This window comes from Coptis chinensis, chromosome 2 (assembly GCF_015680905.1).
Source record: "Coptis chinensis isolate HL-2020 chromosome 2, ASM1568090v1, whole genome shotgun sequence".
NCBI lineage: Eukaryota > Viridiplantae > Streptophyta > Magnoliopsida > Ranunculales > Ranunculaceae > Coptis > Coptis chinensis.
The window spans coordinates 84,093,594-84,112,154 of NC_141457.1; the positions used below are offsets into that span (position 1 = coordinate 84,093,594).

General features: G+C 37.9%; 2 protein-coding genes and 1 long non-coding RNA gene across 3 annotated transcripts; all 3 read right to left on the minus strand.

Annotated features, from left to right (window-relative positions):
* Positions 1 to 4,854: 4,854 nt before the first annotated feature.
* On the minus strand, positions 4,855 to 8,499 carry LOC147518403 (uncharacterized). The gene is made up of 2 exons (XR_015211783.1): positions 8,053 to 8,499; positions 4,855 to 6,247 (listed from the first exon to the last, which is right to left on the minus strand). It is a non-coding gene; the product is annotated as an uncharacterized LOC147518403 (long non-coding RNA).
* Positions 8,500 to 8,569: 70 nt separating this feature from the next.
* LOC147518404 (uncharacterized) lies at positions 8,570 to 13,969 on the minus strand. Its single transcript, XM_086590260.1, has 2 exons — positions 11,009 to 13,969; positions 8,570 to 10,807 (listed from the first exon to the last, which is right to left on the minus strand). The coding sequence occupies exon 2, from the start codon at positions 10,390 to 10,392 to the stop codon at positions 9,526 to 9,528; it is 867 nt and encodes a 288-aa protein (XP_086446386.1). The 5' UTR covers positions 10,393 to 10,807; positions 11,009 to 13,969; the 3' UTR covers positions 8,570 to 9,525.
* Positions 13,970 to 14,107: 138 nt separating this feature from the next.
* Positions 14,108 to 17,100, minus strand: LOC147518405 (protein LIKE EARLY STARVATION, chloroplastic-like). Its single transcript, XM_086590258.1, has 4 exons — positions 16,499 to 17,100; positions 15,773 to 16,407; positions 15,105 to 15,301; positions 14,108 to 14,870 (listed from the first exon to the last, which is right to left on the minus strand). The coding sequence occupies exons 1-4, from the start codon at positions 16,965 to 16,967 to the stop codon at positions 14,468 to 14,470; spliced, it is 1,704 nt and encodes a 567-aa protein (XP_086446384.1). The 5' UTR covers positions 16,968 to 17,100; the 3' UTR covers positions 14,108 to 14,467.
* Between the last annotated feature and the right edge of the window lie 1,461 nt (positions 17,101 to 18,561).

The following is an 18,561-nucleotide window of genomic DNA, read 5'->3' on the forward strand; positions in this document are numbered from 1 at the left end:
TTGTTTAAAGTTTTCTTGGTTTTTTCTTCCTCCCTCCTGTTTAAAATGGAGGAAAACATCACACATTCACATAAAAAAAGGTAAGTTTTGTTTTAACTTACCCTTTAAAAACTTATCTATCTCGTCTTGGATGTTGGGCTGTAAAGTTTGGTTTGTTAGGTTTTGTTTCAATGTAGTGTTGAAGTTCTATCGTTATTTTCAAGTAAATATTATAGGTTTCAATGGTTCTTGAGTTTCCATATTAATTATTTCGTTGTTGTTAAGGTTTTTATAGAATATTATTGTCATAAAAGTGTAACAGTATTAAATGCGATAATTAACTTTTATATTGTATTCAATGTGAGAACTCTTACAGGTGTTTTCTTCGATGTTTTTATTCATTATGATGGTGAGATGAAAGCAGACAAACATGCGGTGATGAAGTATGTCAGAGGTGAGGTGAAATTAAGAGTGTGTGATGTCGACATTTCTTATGAAAGATTCATTAGTCTTGTGAAAGCTGTAAGTTCGAGTAGGTGGCCGAGTTTCTCTTTGCGGTACCTGATGAACAAGTGCCCTTGTCGAATCGAAGAACAAACTGACTATGCCAACATGATTACGAGACAGAAGAAGAACCCGACCAAAGCTATGCGAGTTTGGGTTATCAAGGAAGCGTGTGTTGTAACACCACCTTCTCAAGGACCACAAAGAGCTACAACATCTATTCCTGGTGCACCGAGTATGAAAAAGAAAAAAGTAGCTATTCAGTTATATAAAGAACAGATCCCTACAAGTGTTTCCCAGAGAGAAGCCATGAATGAAAATATTTCATATATATGAATGGAAATAGATTCCTATAGGCCCTTCTCTGCGAAAACAAACTTTTTTGAAAGAAAAGATGTTAGCTCGTACGAAAACCTGTGCCAAACCATTACAGCTTGTGGACGAAGCAATAGGTTCGTAATTCTATTTTTTTATATTGTATTTAGTGATAGTAAAGGACATGCTTGCTGATAGTTATGAACTAAATATTCTTTTGACCATGTTATGCTCACAAAATAATCCCCTTTAGCAACAGACAAGTGGTGTTCATCAAGTGGAACATGATGAGATTCATGAAGTTGCTGAACCTCACAGCTTGTCGACATTCAAAAAGATCATGGCAGGTGAGAGTTGGACCACATGTGCTTAAGGAACATATTGTTGATAATGGTATATATACTTACTGAGTGTTGGTTGAAACATAGATTTTTAGCCTGAGGAAGTGTCAACTGAAGCGGAAAGTTCACCGGAAACCTTTTAAGATAGAATAGAAGCAACTATACTTCCTGATTTGTTTGAAGGTACGTGGTTTCTATGTTTCAAGTATCATATAGTCTTGTTGTTAATATATTCTTCACTAATATATTGCAGCAAAATCCAATGTGGACTTTGGTGAAACTGGTGTTGGAGATCTTGATCAACCTGATTATGATGACTTTGATAGCCAAAATCCATATGGAGATGCAGTGGTCGTTCCTAACGAATATAGAATTTCCACCAATGGAACTACTGATGAGATTGTGGGTGATGGAGATGAAGTTGAAATACTACATGATGTTGAAATAGAAGAAGAAGATGTGGTAGTATTGGATGGACCTGTTGATGATGAAGGTGTTGTAGGTCAAGAAGGAATCATGGATGATGATGATGATAGTGAAGTCCAGGTATTGGATGGAGATGATGGTGATCGATGGTCTACTCCGAACCGTGGTGAAGAATTTTTTGGGGGCATGCCTATGATAATTACTATGAATAACGAAGGATGACAAAGTCAATTTGAATTTGATTTGGAGGGAATGGTTGATGCTGTGGTAGTTTCACCTATTGGCCTGAAATCCGAACACTTACATCAAGGATGTCAGAATCTCGACTCTTCCCATAGTCCGAAGATCCCTGAAGGTACTGGTTTGGATGTTACTCCTGCTCATTTGTAGGTAAAGTTTATCCCTCCTAAAGTTGGACAACACTACCCTACTCGAGATGATCTCATCAAAGACATGAAGTCGTATGTAATAGCAAACATATTTAATTTGCGTTGTGCAAGTACTGCTCCTGAAAGGGTGGTGATGAAGTGTAAGGTTGTTGGATGTACATTTCACATGTATGCAAAACCGGCCATTGGTTCTGATATATGGGTTATTATAACCTTGACAGAGGCACATACTTGTCCACAAGATGAAGTTGTTGCAACTAATTGACAAGCAAATGCTAAGTGGGTCTCAGAAGTTATTAAGTCAAAACTGAAGGACAACGTGGAATTGTGTCCAAGACAGTTGCAGCTGGAGGTGAAGAACTCACACCATACCAATGTATCTTATAAAGTTGCATGGAAAGCCAAAGAAATTGCAATGCAGAAGGTATCAGACTTCAAACAATCAACAAGTACTGAGTGGATATGTAGCAACAAATAACTTACATTGGTTTGTCTTGTTTTCATGTAGATAAGGGGAAGCTTCTCTCAGTCGTACCAAATGTTGCCAAATTACTGCAAAGAACTTAAAAGGTTTGATCCAGATTGTTACACCGAGCTATTGACGTCGTTATCTCCTGAGCACAGGTTTGAATGCATTTTCTTGTGTTATGGGGTAACTGTCCGTGTTTACAAAAGATGTCTCCGTAAGTTGATTATGATTGATGGGACATTCATGAAAGGTAGATACAAGTCAGTTATCCTCACCGCTCTAGCTGCTGATGGTGACAGCCACGTTTTCCCAATTGCAGTTGCCATAGTCCCCAAAGAAAATAATGAACACTGGGATTGGTTTCTCGAGAAGTTGAGAGACCATGTCGTTGGGACTGAGGAGAAATTTGTGCCTATGTCTGATAGGCATCAAAGCATTCTTCAAGCCGTGCCTAAAATCTTTCCTAATGTTGCACATTGCTTTTGTGCACAACACATCTCAAACAATGTCAGCAAGGAAGACATAAAAGGGAGGGTGAAGAGGGCGGCTGAAACTTATGAGAAAGCTGATTTTGTTAGAATCCTGAGTCACATATCCTATAACGATCCGAAGGGGTATGCAAAACTTGTTAAGATTCCAATGAGAAGGTATAATATTTGCTATACAAATCACATTGAGAGCTGGAACAAGATGATACTGCCAGAGCGAGCAATGCCTGTTACATCTCTTCTGAACGGAATCCGGTTGAACATAATCAAACACTTCTATGACTATAGGCTGATAACTTCAAAGCTTAAGAGCAAACTGACCAAATATGCGGAGGATGTGATTATCAGTTCAAGATACGTTAGTCGTCCGTTCACAGCTTCGAGGGCAACTGAGTATGTTTACTCTATTGTAAGTATAAATCATATTGACACTGTAAACCTATTCAACAAGACATGTATTTGTGGTTTCTTCCAACAAGTTGGTCTTCCTTGTGGCCATGCTATGAAGGCAATCGATGACGGTAAATTCTTTGTATATGACTATTGCTTGCATTGGTACACAAAATAAACTATGATAAACACTTATCGAGAAGAGTGGAAACCAATAAAAGGTAAAGAACAATGGGTTTGGGTTTTTGATGGAATCATGGTCAAACCACTCGTAGATGAGGTCATGCCTGGCAGGCCAACGAAGAAAAGAAAGCGATCTAAAGGAGAGGGGGTTCCAGTGCAAAAAAAAAGGTGTTCTCGTTGTGGTGGTCTTGGACACAACATGACAACATGCACAAGGGCCACTGATGATGCAGAATGAATTGATTTTTCAGCTGGAGTTCCACTAGATTTTGAATATGAAGAGTTTATATGATTATGGGTTGCAATGGGTAGGTAGAATGCAAGACAATGTCAGCTATTTTGGTTACTTAAAAATTACTAGGTCCAGTTACATACATCTTTTTGTGGGTTCATATTGTTCTATGTACTGACATGTTATTGTAATATTAATATCATGAACAAGTACATATATACTTAATCTCTAATAGATAACTTCTTCTTAACAAGTTCGCTCACATTCTGAACATTGCCTTCGATATTTATTTTAACTGGACCATCATACATCTTTTTGTGGGTTCATGCTGTTCTAATGTACTGACATGTTATTGTAATATTAATATCAGGAATAAGTACATATATATGAACTTAATCTCTAATAGATAACTTCTTAACAAGTTCACTCACATTTTGAACACTGCCTTCGATATTCATTTTAACTGAACCATCAATGGTGACTGTCAAGTGGTCGTCCTCAACAGGTCCTTTTCTAAGTGCACTTCCAATAGTTTGTTTATCCTTGGTGTCTCTACTTGCTAGATCAATCCATCTAAAACCGTTACACCATTCACCATTAGCCTGCATGAGAGCTACCGTCTCCCTAGACTGCATTCCTTTTTACTGACTGCATACCGCATATTTGTGGCGAAACATCTTGGACACTTATTAATATTTGCCCATGGACAATTGATTTTCCAATGGCCAATTGATCCGCACCCAAAACAATTGTCTGTTGATCTTGTTGAATCCACAGTTGCCTTATTACTGCTAAAACCTTCACCTTCTCTTTCTCCCCACCCATTTTGTTGGACCACGAAAATAGAAATAGAAATGAAATACCCAATGAAATACAAGTCTGAGTGACTACTAATATAGCAACATGTTCTTGCCCAAAAGGTTTCCTGCCAATATGGCCATATTGTGTGTTAAATATTTGTTGCAACGGTCATACTACATTGAAGTTACCAGCAGTAATTACCTACCAAGGTAGACAAAACAAAATAATATAATTGGTGACATAAGATTCCACACAAAACATAGTCATATATGAAGAAAGATCAATATAGCAAAGTAAGATCCTACATAAACGTTAAATTTATCCTCACAGCTAAACACATATAATGTCAAACCATGTGACACATGAACAGTCAAACTCCCATGGAAAATACCATCAGCAACTTACGGGAGTTACAAAATTGAAGAAAAATAACAAACTTTAACTATAGGAGTTTAACAAAATTTCAACATGTTGATAATTTATGGCCTGTGTCACTTGTTTCCATGCGCCTCAATTGCCTCTACGCCATGGTGGGTAGCTGCTTCTCTGGCATCCATCAAACGCTTCTCCAATTCCTATTGTTGGCTTTTACAAACACTGTTTGGATTCAATCCATAGTCATATGATATCCATTCCAATCTTCTTCTGCATTCGATGGGTTTGCATATCAATTTTGTTAACTTGGTCAGGCACTCCCCTAAGAAGGCAATCCAGAAAAGCTAGGAAAAATAGTCCACAACTGTTCCCATCAGGTTGTTTGGTCACAGGCACAAACTCACGAGTCCAAGAGGTGTTCATATCATGATCTGAAGATAGATCAGCACACTTGATCACATAAGCAAGACATGACTCTAATGCTAGTTGCTCATTACCAACACTCTTACCACCAAGAGAATCATATGTGTAGATTTTTTCCTCATAATAATTGAATACCTCAAGAATCCAGTGACTATGTTGTACTTGAAGTGGAATGATAATACCTTTGCCCTTGGTTGGCTTTGCTTGATTTCTAATTCTTCATTCAAAAGTGCTAGGTGCTCTATAACGACTTCAGAAGGACGATAAGATAAACTTTCTAGTCTCTGATCAGGGGATGCTGCTATAAAACTTGGCTCTTCAAGCTTCTTCTGCAAGGTTTCATATTCTCTCAACATGAATTTCTACATCAACAAAGTCATCACTCGTGAATTAATGAACATTGTTTAGAGTACTATCATATTCTAAAAATTGTTAAACGAAACATTAAGAAATGAAAGATAACTTACATGTCACGCCCCAAGACCCATCACACATCCCGAGGACGTGGAGATGAATCTCGAGGCAGTCACTGACACACTTCTATTGAAATTTCAGCGGAGTTTCTTTTGTTTAATCGACGTTTCGTATACTTAAAACCTGTCATAACCTATAAATCTCATAATTCACCCATCCAACAACCATATATATACTACTCTTAACTTTATATACGACAGGGATATATCTGTATGTCTACAAAACTGTTTAAGTGAGAACCGTTGCCCAAATACATCGATTATTACATCAAAATGAATTGGCTCTCTTTATACAACCAAAAATGAACTAGTCTCTCTCTATACAACAAAATGAGATAGATTCGCCCTATACCACAAAATAACTTGACTTTGTCCCTCGTCAAGCATAAGGAAAACCACCCAAATCCCCGTAACCATCTTCACTAGTGGTAGGGATAGTCTCCTCCGCAACTGGCTCGTCTGAAAATGTTAATGTAGGATAAGCAAAACAACTATGCCCAGTAGAAACGCACATAACCAATAAATAGTCTACTTATAGCAAAACATTTAAAACATGCATGTTTTCCATAATAATAATAAAAATATCGTGACTATATAATAAATCACTAACTCGCATCAATCATATCGGCATGCTTCTTTAATATTCAAAATAGAGTTTTCACAATCATCATACAACTATTGTGGCTGCTGTATCCTATTAGAATGGTGAGGGTACGACTGGTACTCATCCCCAGTCACAGGCATATTTCGGTTCAGTACTTTCCAGTGTGAACCATGCACCGTTGTTTTTTTGATTTTACCGGCATTGAGGTAAAATGTCATTGTTGTGCTCGTACACACAAAACCCAAAGCTTTTAGGGCTCAGGTGGGCCCTGTAACCACGACCCCCATACGGGCTGTCACCTAACTTACGGTGGTCAACCGTTCGACGACTGCAGACTGCTTAGGATCCTGACACACGTCCAGGAGTGGACTAAACTCTCATTCCTCGCGTCTAAACCTCATCGAAGTAAACATGTAACCTCACACAAGCTAAGCACCATACAGCGTGACACATACAACCATGGTTATCTAGAAAAGTAGAAAAGGAATTCCCGGACTACATCCTATGATGCATCCCTTTAAAGATGGCCCACCACCTTGAAAGGTGTACACCACAGTTGTAATCCTAGAATAAACTGCCGTCTCCGAAAATGCGACAACAGTTCCTTCTTTATAGGAATTCACCAATTCATTTCCAAATCCCCTCATGATAAGAATAGTACTATATACTCGTATTACCGGTTATGTCAAAATACTATAATTACATATTTAGTTTTCCTTTTAAACTGCTAGTCCTGTATATGTGAGTTCCTGGATTTCCAACAAATCGCTTAAATACAACCTATGACTCCCAAACGGACCAGTCATAGTAAATGACAACCGATGATTCCCAAATGGCGAATCATCGAAAATAACAACGAACTATATCCATGGAACAATCCAGAACCTCACACATAGTTACAAATAATCGGGTAATCCATACCCACATAACAAAATCCATCTCTTTTTCTCCTTCCTGAGACAAGAGACGACAACCCCTCCCAAAACCAGTTTTTGCTCTTTTAACGAAAGAAAACGATCCCCACTACCTCGATTTCACAAACTCATCTTTTTCATACAAAAGCTATCCATATATTTAGTTTATATCGAGGGAAAACTACAACACAAAACATAAATATCATATATACATGTATGGTTGATACGCAAACTATCTATTACCAATTTAAACAAGTCAAATCATGCATGAAAATAAGCATGCTATATATTGGCATGTAGGTTCCTACCTTAGCAAGCTCCGTTCTCCTCAAGCCTCACTTAACCGAATCCACTATTATTTAACTCCTATAACATCATATACATAAGTAGCCTATTAGAATTTATCAAACTAACGAGAAATTCTTATCTAACTTAAGCCGAGAAGAAATCTCGACGCTAAGAGTTTGGGTTCAGGTAACTTTTCCTATAACTACTGTTAATAGTGCTACAGGCCATTTCTTGCACTATTCCTATGACAGGTCTCCGCATGCCATTTCCAGCCACTGCAGGCCCTCATGTCAACACCAATCATATCACTTCCAACTTCCCTACCCTTCAATTCACATTACATCTAGCAATAATTACGGTTGTGTTCCTTATCAATCGTTCAGTACTCAATCTAATCTTAAACAAGTATAAACCGGCATGAACTGCTAAAAAATGGAGTGGATAATAACGATTCTTACCAAGCCAGTAAAGATATCTCCTTTAGCTTTCTTCTCCACCAATTTTGCTAAGCCATATCTCGCCAATTAGCTACTGCTGAAATTAAAAACCACCCCATTCCATTATTTTCGTTAATACAACCAATTCCATTGAAATTGAGTTTAAACTAGCTAATTGGGAAGAATTAAACTCACCTTTCCTGTTGATATGCTGGAAATTCAAGGAGATTCAAACTCTCACACTTGAGTTTATGGTTTCTAAGAGATTGGGTGTGAAAACTTTAGGATTGAATTGATAAAAATTGGGCGAATTGGTTTTCTCTCTCCTGGGGTTATAAGTGGCGAAATGGGGAAGAAAGAAATTGGGTGCGATTTTGGTTTTGTGCGATTTTGGTTTTGGAATAATTCTAAGGTTTGGGTAAAAAGACCATCTTACCCTTACCTTGTAATTTAGTATCAAGCAAGGGTTTGATCTGCGCTCTCAAGCGGTAACGGCCTAAATTCGCGACACTATACAAGAATTCGCGACATTTGTCGTCGAATGACTTGTCCAGTTCTACAATTTTCGGGTTTACAGGCAACAAACTCGTATTGACTAGGCGAGTATTTAGCTATGCGCACAAGAATTTACCCTGTATCGAATTATTTTATCACTTATTATTTATCTTCTTTTTCGATCTTCCTATATTCTAGGTAACTAATGATATGAAACCTTAGAATTTTTCAAGTGGTTTACCTGAACTAACTTGGTTTCTCGGTCGGTGTTAAATTAATTTACGTTATGTCATGCTAAACGTCTATCCGACTGGCCACGTATGTAATCGTCCCTAAGGTTCAAATGTCTTTTACTAATTTACCCTTAATAAGAATTCAGGACTTTACATTACAGCAAAGTAGACATCCTGAACGATAGTATATGATTCTTTTTCTAGAATTTCATTATCCTTACAATGTTGGGTGTACCACCTGGACAACAGCTGCACATATATGCACATAACCTACAAATCACATAAACCAATTAATTTGGGAATCAAATGTACATGTGATTTGCGTACTTACCTTATAGTTAGTGTATGAAGCCATGGTGGTTGTGTACTTACCTCACCATCCACCCATTGTCTTCCATGCAGTGAATGAAAACTATGCACTGAGATGGACTAGTTATATCCAAACACTCTAACATCTGGAGAGCTATGTGCATCTTGTTTCCTTTTATACAGCTGCCAATAATACTAGAGTATGTTCAACTCACCTTTGGTTGTGGTTTTCATGATAAAGGTTGAAGACAAAGCCTCCTTGATCAATTTATCACATTCCTTTCCAATTGTTTCTTGCCATGACCAACCCTTCTTTCTTTCTCTTCGTTTCTTAGTTCTTTTGCTTGTATCTTCAGTTCTTTTTTCCATGTGAGCCTCCATTTGAGTCTCAATCTTGACCACATAAGGAACCGCCATATCATCCTCCACAACATCATCATCATCATCCACATCATTATCATGTTTGGACTGCTTTCACAGCAATAGTTTCATGTTGATAGTCCACAACATCTTCATCAGTTGTTCCTCTGGTAGGTGACAAAGTTGGCAACACGCTTATGTCACCAGCGGCAGAAAGCAAAGCAGAGAAATGGACCTTATCCATTTCATTGTTAAGGATTGCCTCAACATTATCTGAGTGAAAATCTATGGTTGTAGCTTCAGGAGTAACAACATCTGAGTGAAAATCTATGGCTGTAGCCTCAAGAGTAATAACATCTGAGTGAAAATCTATGGCTGTAGCCTCAAGAGTAATAACATCTGAGTGAAAATCTATGGTTGTAGCCTCAAGAGTAACAACATCTGAGATAGCATTGGGCATTGTTTGTTTCAAAAGAGTAACAAATATGACTAACTGTCCATAAGACAATGGTGTAACATCCTCTACTACAGTCAGTTGATTAGTCTCCTTGGAAGGAAATGGTGTCACATCATCTTGATCATCATTGAAAGGCTCATTGGAAGGCTCCTCATGTAGATCTTGCTGACTATCAACGTTGTGTTGCTGACTATCCACATCAAAATCTCCTGAAGTCTTGGGCATCTCTTCACTAATCTCTCTCAAAACATTAGCTGCAAATCTCTCACCTGTAGTTTCTTCTGAATTATTTTCATCTTCTGAATCATCTGCACGAATAAGATTTTTTCTTCTTTTTGGTTTCTTTGCTTCCTTCTTAATCTCCAATCCTTTTGTTTTCTTAGTTATTTCACATATGTTGTGAATTATTCGGGTTTTGGTAGCCTGTACTGCTACTTTTTTACATGCTTTTGATGGCTGGACTCTCACTTGCTCCCTGGTCACTGATTTCCCCCTCCTCTTTACCATTCTAAACTCTGAACGGATTTTGCCATCTTAGACGACTTCAATGTGAGTTCCATCTTCCAATGGTCTTTTTCTTTTCCCCGTGGTCTCAGCAGAAAGAACAAATGAAACTTTCTTAGAAGATGATGACTTCTTTACAGCTGTTGGATCCATAACTTCTTTCTCAATTGATTTAATCTTCTTCTAAGCAGACTTTGTCCTAGGTTCTTGGACAACAACATCAGTAATGGGAGACCTTGAATTCGTTCCCCTTGTTCTCTTTGATCTCGGTCCCTTCATAACCCCCTCAGATGAACCTTCACCTACAATACCTACTTTCCTCGCAGTCTAAAAAAACTCTTTCATTATTGCCTCCATTCCTGCCCGACCTTATTTCACTCTTGATCTCCTTCCTAGCCACCATAACCTCATCACTTACCTGCATTGCAAAGGTAATATCAACATTTAAACATTTAAAGATATATATAAATAAATTGTATTTGCTGATATACAAAGTTAAACAACATATCATATGAGTACTAAATATGTAAGGCAATTAATACTACAGAATTGTTGATATATCAACTTCAGGAACGTATTAGTAAATCGTCCAACACATAGAGTAGAGTTTTACACTTACAAAGCCTTTGAGCAATTCATCATGTCTCTCAAGCATTTCCTTACTACTGTAGGGCTCTGAAACTGATGCAGCACTTTGGTTGGCATGTTGCTATAGAGTCTCCTTGATTACATCTTCTTTAATTTCATCTTCACCAATATCTTAAGTGTCAAAAGCTACAATCTTACCCTTCAAAGGCTGGAGTTTTTTCTTCCAAGTTTGGGGATGTAAGTTCTTGGAAGGCAACTCTTCCCAGTCAAGTATTCTTGGAAATCTACCTTCCACTGCCCTACGATCCCCAAGAGACGGGATGTGAATGTATGCCCAAACATCGAAGCATATCACACAACCATAAACTGCATATGAATCCCTTTGTGCTATAATATTTTCGTAAATATCATCTAGACAGTACTCTTGGAAGGCAACTCTTCCCAGTCAAGTATTTTTGGGAATCTACCTTCCACTGCCCTACGAGCCCCAAGAGACGGGATGTGAAGGTATGCCCAAACATCGAAGCATATCACACAACCATAAACTGCATATGAATCCCTCTGTGCTATAATATTTTCGTAAATATCATCTAGACAGTACTCTAACATCTCAAACAAAAGAGTGCCCCATGGAAACTTATCAAAAGCAGCTAAATCTTCTGCAAGATCAACAAACCTTCCATATATAGTCCTAGCAGATCCAGGAAGAACAACTTGAAGCAACACATACAACCTATTGAGCCTAAAGATATCAGTTTTATCATCCTTACCACTGGATTTTGCCATTTGTAGAGCTGCTAATATTTCTTTCTCACCGGCTCTAGTTCTTTTAAAAAACCGCGAACGAAAATCAGATGATTTCTTCTTCACGTCTGTTGTGTAGAATGAGTTTGCAACAGGTTTCACACTGAGACCCATAATCAAAGCAACATCGCTCTTTTTAAACACCAAATCTTTCTTACAGATCCGGTAACAAAGTCTACCAACTCTGTGTGCAGACATGGCACAAACAAGTGTAGTTGTTGCATGCATATTTCTCTGGATTTGCATAAAACTCCCAAAACAAGATTTCTGAAAATCCTCCTTTTCTTCCTCACTACAAGCATCGAACAATTTGTGCATTTTATCTAGTGACATTTGACAAGTCAAATTCAGCTTCCTCATTTCTCTCCGAAAATAACTCTAACAAGTAAACTAAACAAACAATTCGGAATTTGGACAAATTTAATGAAAGGCAATAACAGTTAGACTTTCGAATTTGACTGTTTTTTTTTGATAATTTCGTATTTCATCTGAAATAGCAACTTTCCCCCCTCAATTCATGTAATTAATTTCGATATATATTGAGATTGACACGTGACACTCAACAACCTTAATAAATGTTGGGTAATTTTTGGGAATGGGAAAACATGTCCAGATTTCTTTTCCGCCAAAATACACTTATCAATACAACCACTATAGACTTGTGGTAGACATACTTTATTTCTTACTTTATCAGCAACTAATTTTCATTCATTATTCCAGTATTTTTCAGTTATTTTTTGATTCAAACTTAATTCACTCACACAATTAATTGCATTTAGACTATTACACTTCCAATATACGTTTAGATTTATAGATAAGTATGAACCATTAAATTTTCTACTGACCCATTAATTTTCTCATTATTTTTTCAACTATTTAACACTGTGGAGGCTACATTTACTGCATCCAATATATTGTTCTCTGGAAAAGGTAAGCAACTACCTTCAACATAAGAACATGTCTCTAAATAATTTGTTCCTGTTAATTTTAATAGTTTTAATGCCACCTCCAGCCATTCCAAATTATGACACCCCTCCTACAACCGACTATTCCGACGAAGAGAACTCGGACAAGTGGGAGACCTACTCTACTGACGATTACACAGAAGAAGAAGATGATTAGCTTCAGGATCCCTACTATGCTGGAGATATTCCTATGAAGAAGAAGAAGAAGAAGGACAATGACGAGGAGGACGACAATGATGGGGGTGATGATGACGAGCAGGACGAGAACGATGATGATGAAGAAGACTGATTTTGTCTGGTCTTATTTTGTTGTTTAGGTTTTATTTTCGTTAGTTCTGTTCTCTGTTCTTATGTTGTTTTGTTTTGTTTTCTTCTGCACTTGTTGATACATTTTGCACTATAATATGTCTATTATCTTTATCATCATTTGAACCATCAAACTTCACTTTCTAATCTCAACAATCAAATTTCCCTTTCAACAATACAGTAAAAAATGGCAAAAACGATTTTGCCCTTTGTTATATCTGGATGAAACTTTATGATTTGATCCAAAATGGCGAAACCGATCTTGGCCCTTCATTTTAAAGTTTTCATCTCAACATAATCGTGTGGTTGTTAATTAACACAAATCACATCATGTTGGGAAGAGACGGAACTGACAAAGGCAAATTTGCATGTCCACATGGTTCTTGTCTAGAAGTATGCGCATGGGCAAAACAGTCAAAAAAGCCTTTGAAAAGTCAAAATATGTGGGCGTGGTCTAATTGAGAAAGAATTGACATTATCATGGTCTAATTGAGAAATTACCCTAATTGAAAGCTCGCTATCACTTAAAAACTTGATTATGGAAACCCCTAGAAGTGATCATAGCATCTTTGTCCTTAGAGGCTTCGTCAAAAGTATTTTGTTCCATCTGGACGAGATTCCTGATCTCACTTAGAAATGCATTATACGATGGTTTACATAAAACAAAAAGAATAAAGAAGAAAGAAAATCGTAATTGATTTCTTATATATATATATATATATATATATATATATATATATATTTTTTTTTAATTTTTGATTGACAAGCCTGTTTTAGATGAGATCAATAACTCTTTGATGTTGGCGGATTCGAACTCCATACCTCTAGTTTAAGAAGATCTTATTCCTAATCCACAAAATTGTTCTCGTAGAAAATCTTATACGAGTGTATAAAACCATTCTACTTCCCAGTTCGTATGAAATGATTAGTCCTTCAAAGTCCTTCCACATGAAACTCAGCTGAAATGGGGCTTACAACAGGGGCGTTTAGAATTGCGTAATTAATCTTACAAGTAAATAAATCTAAAGAATCTAAAAGTATGTACACTGATAGTATAAAACACCGAATGAAACTTATATTTATGAATGGAGGTCGTGCGGAAACCGTTCGAAAGAACTTTAAAAGGCAGACTCAATTAGAACAAGGACAGATGAAAAATGAATAATGCATAGACATTATCGGAAACTTATTTCAGAAAACGGACTCTGTCTAAATGGGGACAACCCTAACTGGGCAATTTGCTTCGCTAAAGAGCCTGCATCTATGCTCGGTGCTCCAAAAAGGAAATTCATCCAACACTTGAACAGTAAGATGTAACTATAATGGAGGTGGCACTCGTGATCAACCAGCGCAAACTAAGGAGCAGCGGATTCCCTATAATATCCTATAATATGTGGCGATACATCTACATATGATCAAGAGAACAAAGATGCTTGGGTTCCTGATGTTTCGGGTGGTGATTTATGAACTTCTCGTAGCTGTACTGAGTTCTCAAAGCAATGATGGAAACCGAAATGCGGGTACCTCTCATACCATGTGTCCTGCTGAACATGAGTGTCCCAGTGCTCTCCACAGCTGCTTTTCCCATACTTGTGCACCCAACCAGAGCCATTGTGACCTTCCCCCCATGTACGGTTCCACCGCTCCCCATACTTTCCTTCCCACCACGTCTCTCCTTGCTTGACACCTTGGCTGTATTGATTGAAATTCTCATCCCACTTGTCACCCCATTTTGTCCATCCATCACCCTCTAAGCGCTCGGCCCACTTGTCAGTGTATTTTATACTGCTACCGTGCCCATCGTACTTCTCTCCCCACCTGCAAAAATACAAATACATATAAATTTAAAACAGCATGGTCCAATATTCTAATCGTTTTTTAATAATACAGGGTGGTGGTGCATCCATTTTGAAATGAAATCGAATCTATGTACATTCCAAGTTGTTTCTCTGTGAAATATATGCACGGATAAGATCCTACATGACAAGCTAAACTAATGTTTTAATAGTTAATTACACACAAAGGCAATTTAAGATAGTGATATTTTGGTACCTCTCATGCCAAACATGAGCATGTCCAGCTTCAAGAGGTGTATAGGGGTCAATGCTGCACCATTTGTGCGCCCACTTCTCAGCTTGGCCAGAGGCATCGTAATGTTCCCACCACTTCTCATGCCACTCATCACCCATTCCATTCTTCCCCCACTTGTCTGCAGTTTTCTCCATATATAGTAGGCCACTTCCAAGATCCTATGCAGATAGAAAAACCGACAGTGCAGCTTGTTATTTATATATAGTACAGGAGAATAAGCAGATCGATACCAGTTTGAAGCTCTAGCCGAGATAAGACACAAAGGAATTCCAAATTGTAAAACTTGATATTCAACTTTGTATTTCTTTGCTGTTGCCAGTAAGCAACAATATATAAATTTGTGCCACAACTCATAATAAAGATTGGAAATTCTCAATTACTAATCTTAATCTGCAAATGATCTAGCACTATAGCCGACAGGTTATTGGCTGACTAAAGCCAGTCATGCTCGGAGAAGTCATTGCTCATATAGCTTCATAGTGTGAGTAAATGTCTATAGATACCACTGGAAGTAAGACTGTCAATTGGAAATTATTATCTACAATAATATACTCCTATTAGATGTTCAATATACTGAATATGACCTAAAAAAAGACACTGATCAAGTTCTAATAAGCTGCAATACTAACCTGCCCCATGGACTCCTTCCAATATTCACGCCAAACATTTCCAGTTGCATTGCGTCCGGATTTCTCCGAACCAAGCTCCTTATATTGATACTGGTCTGCTGCCTCCCAAAATTTATCTTCCCACTCAACACTTTTATCAGCACTGACTCCCCTAGTCAGTGTCCATCGGCAGACAACACCATTAGGTCGTACCTCAACACCTGTCTGCTTCCAAAATTTCGATCCATCTGGCCTCACTCCATGAAGCACTCCATCAGTCGAGTTAAGAGCTTCAGTTGCTTCTTCTGCATTTATTGAAAATTGCATGCCAAGTTCCTGTTTCTCATCCAAGGTATGCAGCTCTGAGTCGGCATTAGAAACATCCACCTTTTCAACCTCCAGAAATGACTGAAGTGGTGGAAGTGGAGGATTGGGACTATCAATGGAGAAACTCTGAAAAGGAAGCGATAAATAATCCAAGGATTGTTCCTTGACCATGACAGAACTGGCAGGCTTCGGAGACGGAGCCGGTTTTCTAGACATTTGTAAGGTATCATCTGTAGTAGTAACATCATCATCTGGAGGGGGTGTCCAAGACCAAAAATCCGGACCTGGTGTTCCCGATTGAGGAACCAATACATCCACCTCTTCATTTCCTAATCAAGTTCAAAACAACACAAACTACAATTAGATTCAATAAACCAAATAGCCAACATCATATTTTGATTTAAAAAAAAATAACTTTACCTTTTTCTTGAACACCAGCTGTCCCATCACTTTCCAAAGGAGTCCTGGAAATATCAGTATCAACCACCTTAGTAGTTTCTCGAAGCAAAGCACGAGCAGCAGCAATAGCAGCAGCAGCCCGATCAATAACTTGCATTCTTTGAACATGATCTCTTTCCTCTTTAGGAAATTCCAATAACTTGGTAAACTCCTCACTCTTCTTCTCCAAGTCTTCATTATTATTATTATCATCATCATCTTCTTCAACTTCATTTTTTGTATTCTCAGCTATTTTTTGAAACTCTATTTCTTTCTTCTCTCTATCAATTGCTTTTCTCCACATACCAAGATACGATTCATTACTCGATACCTTAACTCGAAACAACAACACCCCATTTCTTCTATTTGGGCGGTGAAGAGGGGGAAGTGAGAATGTGCGTATTTTAGCATTTGGGTGTGTGGGGATACTAAAGTGCGCTGTGATGGACATTGTGCAAAGAAAATGAGGAGCGGAGTGATGGTGTTGGGTTTTTAGTTTGGTTTGGTTATTTGCTTGAGATTTGAGGAAGGTTTAGGATTCTTGTTTATTGGGGGAAGAGAGTTGGATATTTAAATGGATTTCACCTGGAATCTAGTTCAGTTGAGGTGATAATAATTGAGTAGTGTAAAGTGTACAGTGTTTCCTGTGTACTTTACATGTGGCGTAGTCTCTGTCGTACATCTGGCGTGTTTGGATATTAAATATTAAATGTAGTAATTATTAGCGGTGGTCGTATTCTGTTGTTACATCATACTTGTTTTTCTGATTGTGCTATTTTGCTTCTAGAGTCCGGTTCTTCTACACTCGGAGCTTTTTATTAGGTGTATTGGCTTCATGTATGGACCTTCAAACTTGAAAACTTTTCAAGCGTATTTTATACGTTTCTAGGCCCTTTTCCAAAGTAATTCTGTCCTTCAACCCGAGAAGAAAAAACCAAATTGGCAAATAAAGCTCGCTCTGTCAGAATTTCTATTTCAAAATTGTTCATGGTTCAAAAATATATAAAATAAAATAAACTTAAAGCTTATCACCACTGAACATTTGTACTAAAAGTCTAAAAGAACATTAAAACATTCACCCTTCATTAAGTCTAAATAAATGGACCAACGGGTGGCATTATATCCGGGGGTGGTGGTGGCAAATCAGGTGTCGATGGGGTGGTATAATTTCTGGTTGCCTTGGTGGTGGTATGACATCAGGTGGCCTTGGTGGTTCTACATCTGGTGCTTCAGGTGGAATTTTTGGGCCAGGCATTGGTGGCCAAGGGACTTTTGGATCGGGTATCGACCTTGGTTTGTCTGGAATAGGTTTGATTAGATCTGGTGGTATTGGAACAAATTCTTGGGGTGGGTGAATATCTGGGATTTCATCGGGTGTTGGAGGGAGTTTGAGTTTAGGGAGTTCCCTTGGGAACTCTGGGTGGTCAGACAATTCATAGACCAGGAAATTATATGGGTATGGATTTGAGACATTGGTTAGATTTATTTGGTGCAATTTTTTTCTTAGGGACAATGGAGTAACCTCATAAGAATTTCTACATGAAGTTGATGAACAAAGTGGGATGAATTTCTTCACAAGGTTGATGGACATAGCTGTATCGCTCATGTTTCCTTTCCTAGATTACTCACGGTTTGAAACATTGTGTGGATGATTTTGTGTATATAATAAAGGTGCAGTACATTGTATATCGGTATAAGACACGTTAATGGACGCGTGTCAAATGTTATGAGTTGACTTGGAGACCATGTGTCCAGCATAGAAGATGGAATGTTGTGTGGTGATTTGGTGAAGACAGATGTGATTTCTGAGCTTCAGTGTCAAGAGTTTCGCAGAATGGTTCCATATCATATGAACTTCTGGCCTTACAACAGGCTAAAATGTGTACAGCGATCAATCACATTGACTCATTATTAAATTTGAGTTCTGTATTGGGCACCACTAAAATTCGATCGGGCAATCTCCATTCCAAGCCCAAAAAAAAGCTCAACAGAAAAAGCCCAATACATTTCCGAACCTCAACGCATACCGGCTACAACCTATTCTA

Coding starts and splice junctions, on each gene's coding strand:
- LOC147518404 (XM_086590260.1), bottom strand. CDS start 10,392: ATGGTAAAGAGGAGGGGGAAATCAGTGACCAGGGAGCAAGTGAGAGTC.
- LOC147518405 (XM_086590258.1), bottom strand. CDS start 16,967: ATGTCCATCACAGCGCACTTTAGTATCCCCACACACCCAAATGCTAAA. Junction 16,408..16,498: donor AGCTGGTGTTCAAGAAAAAG/GTAAAGTTATTT, acceptor GAACTTGATTAG/GAAATGAAGAGGTGGATGTA. Junction 14,871..15,104: donor GCTCATGTTTGGCATGAGAG/GTACCAAAATAT, acceptor GTATTTTTGCAG/GTGGGGAGAGAAGTACGATG.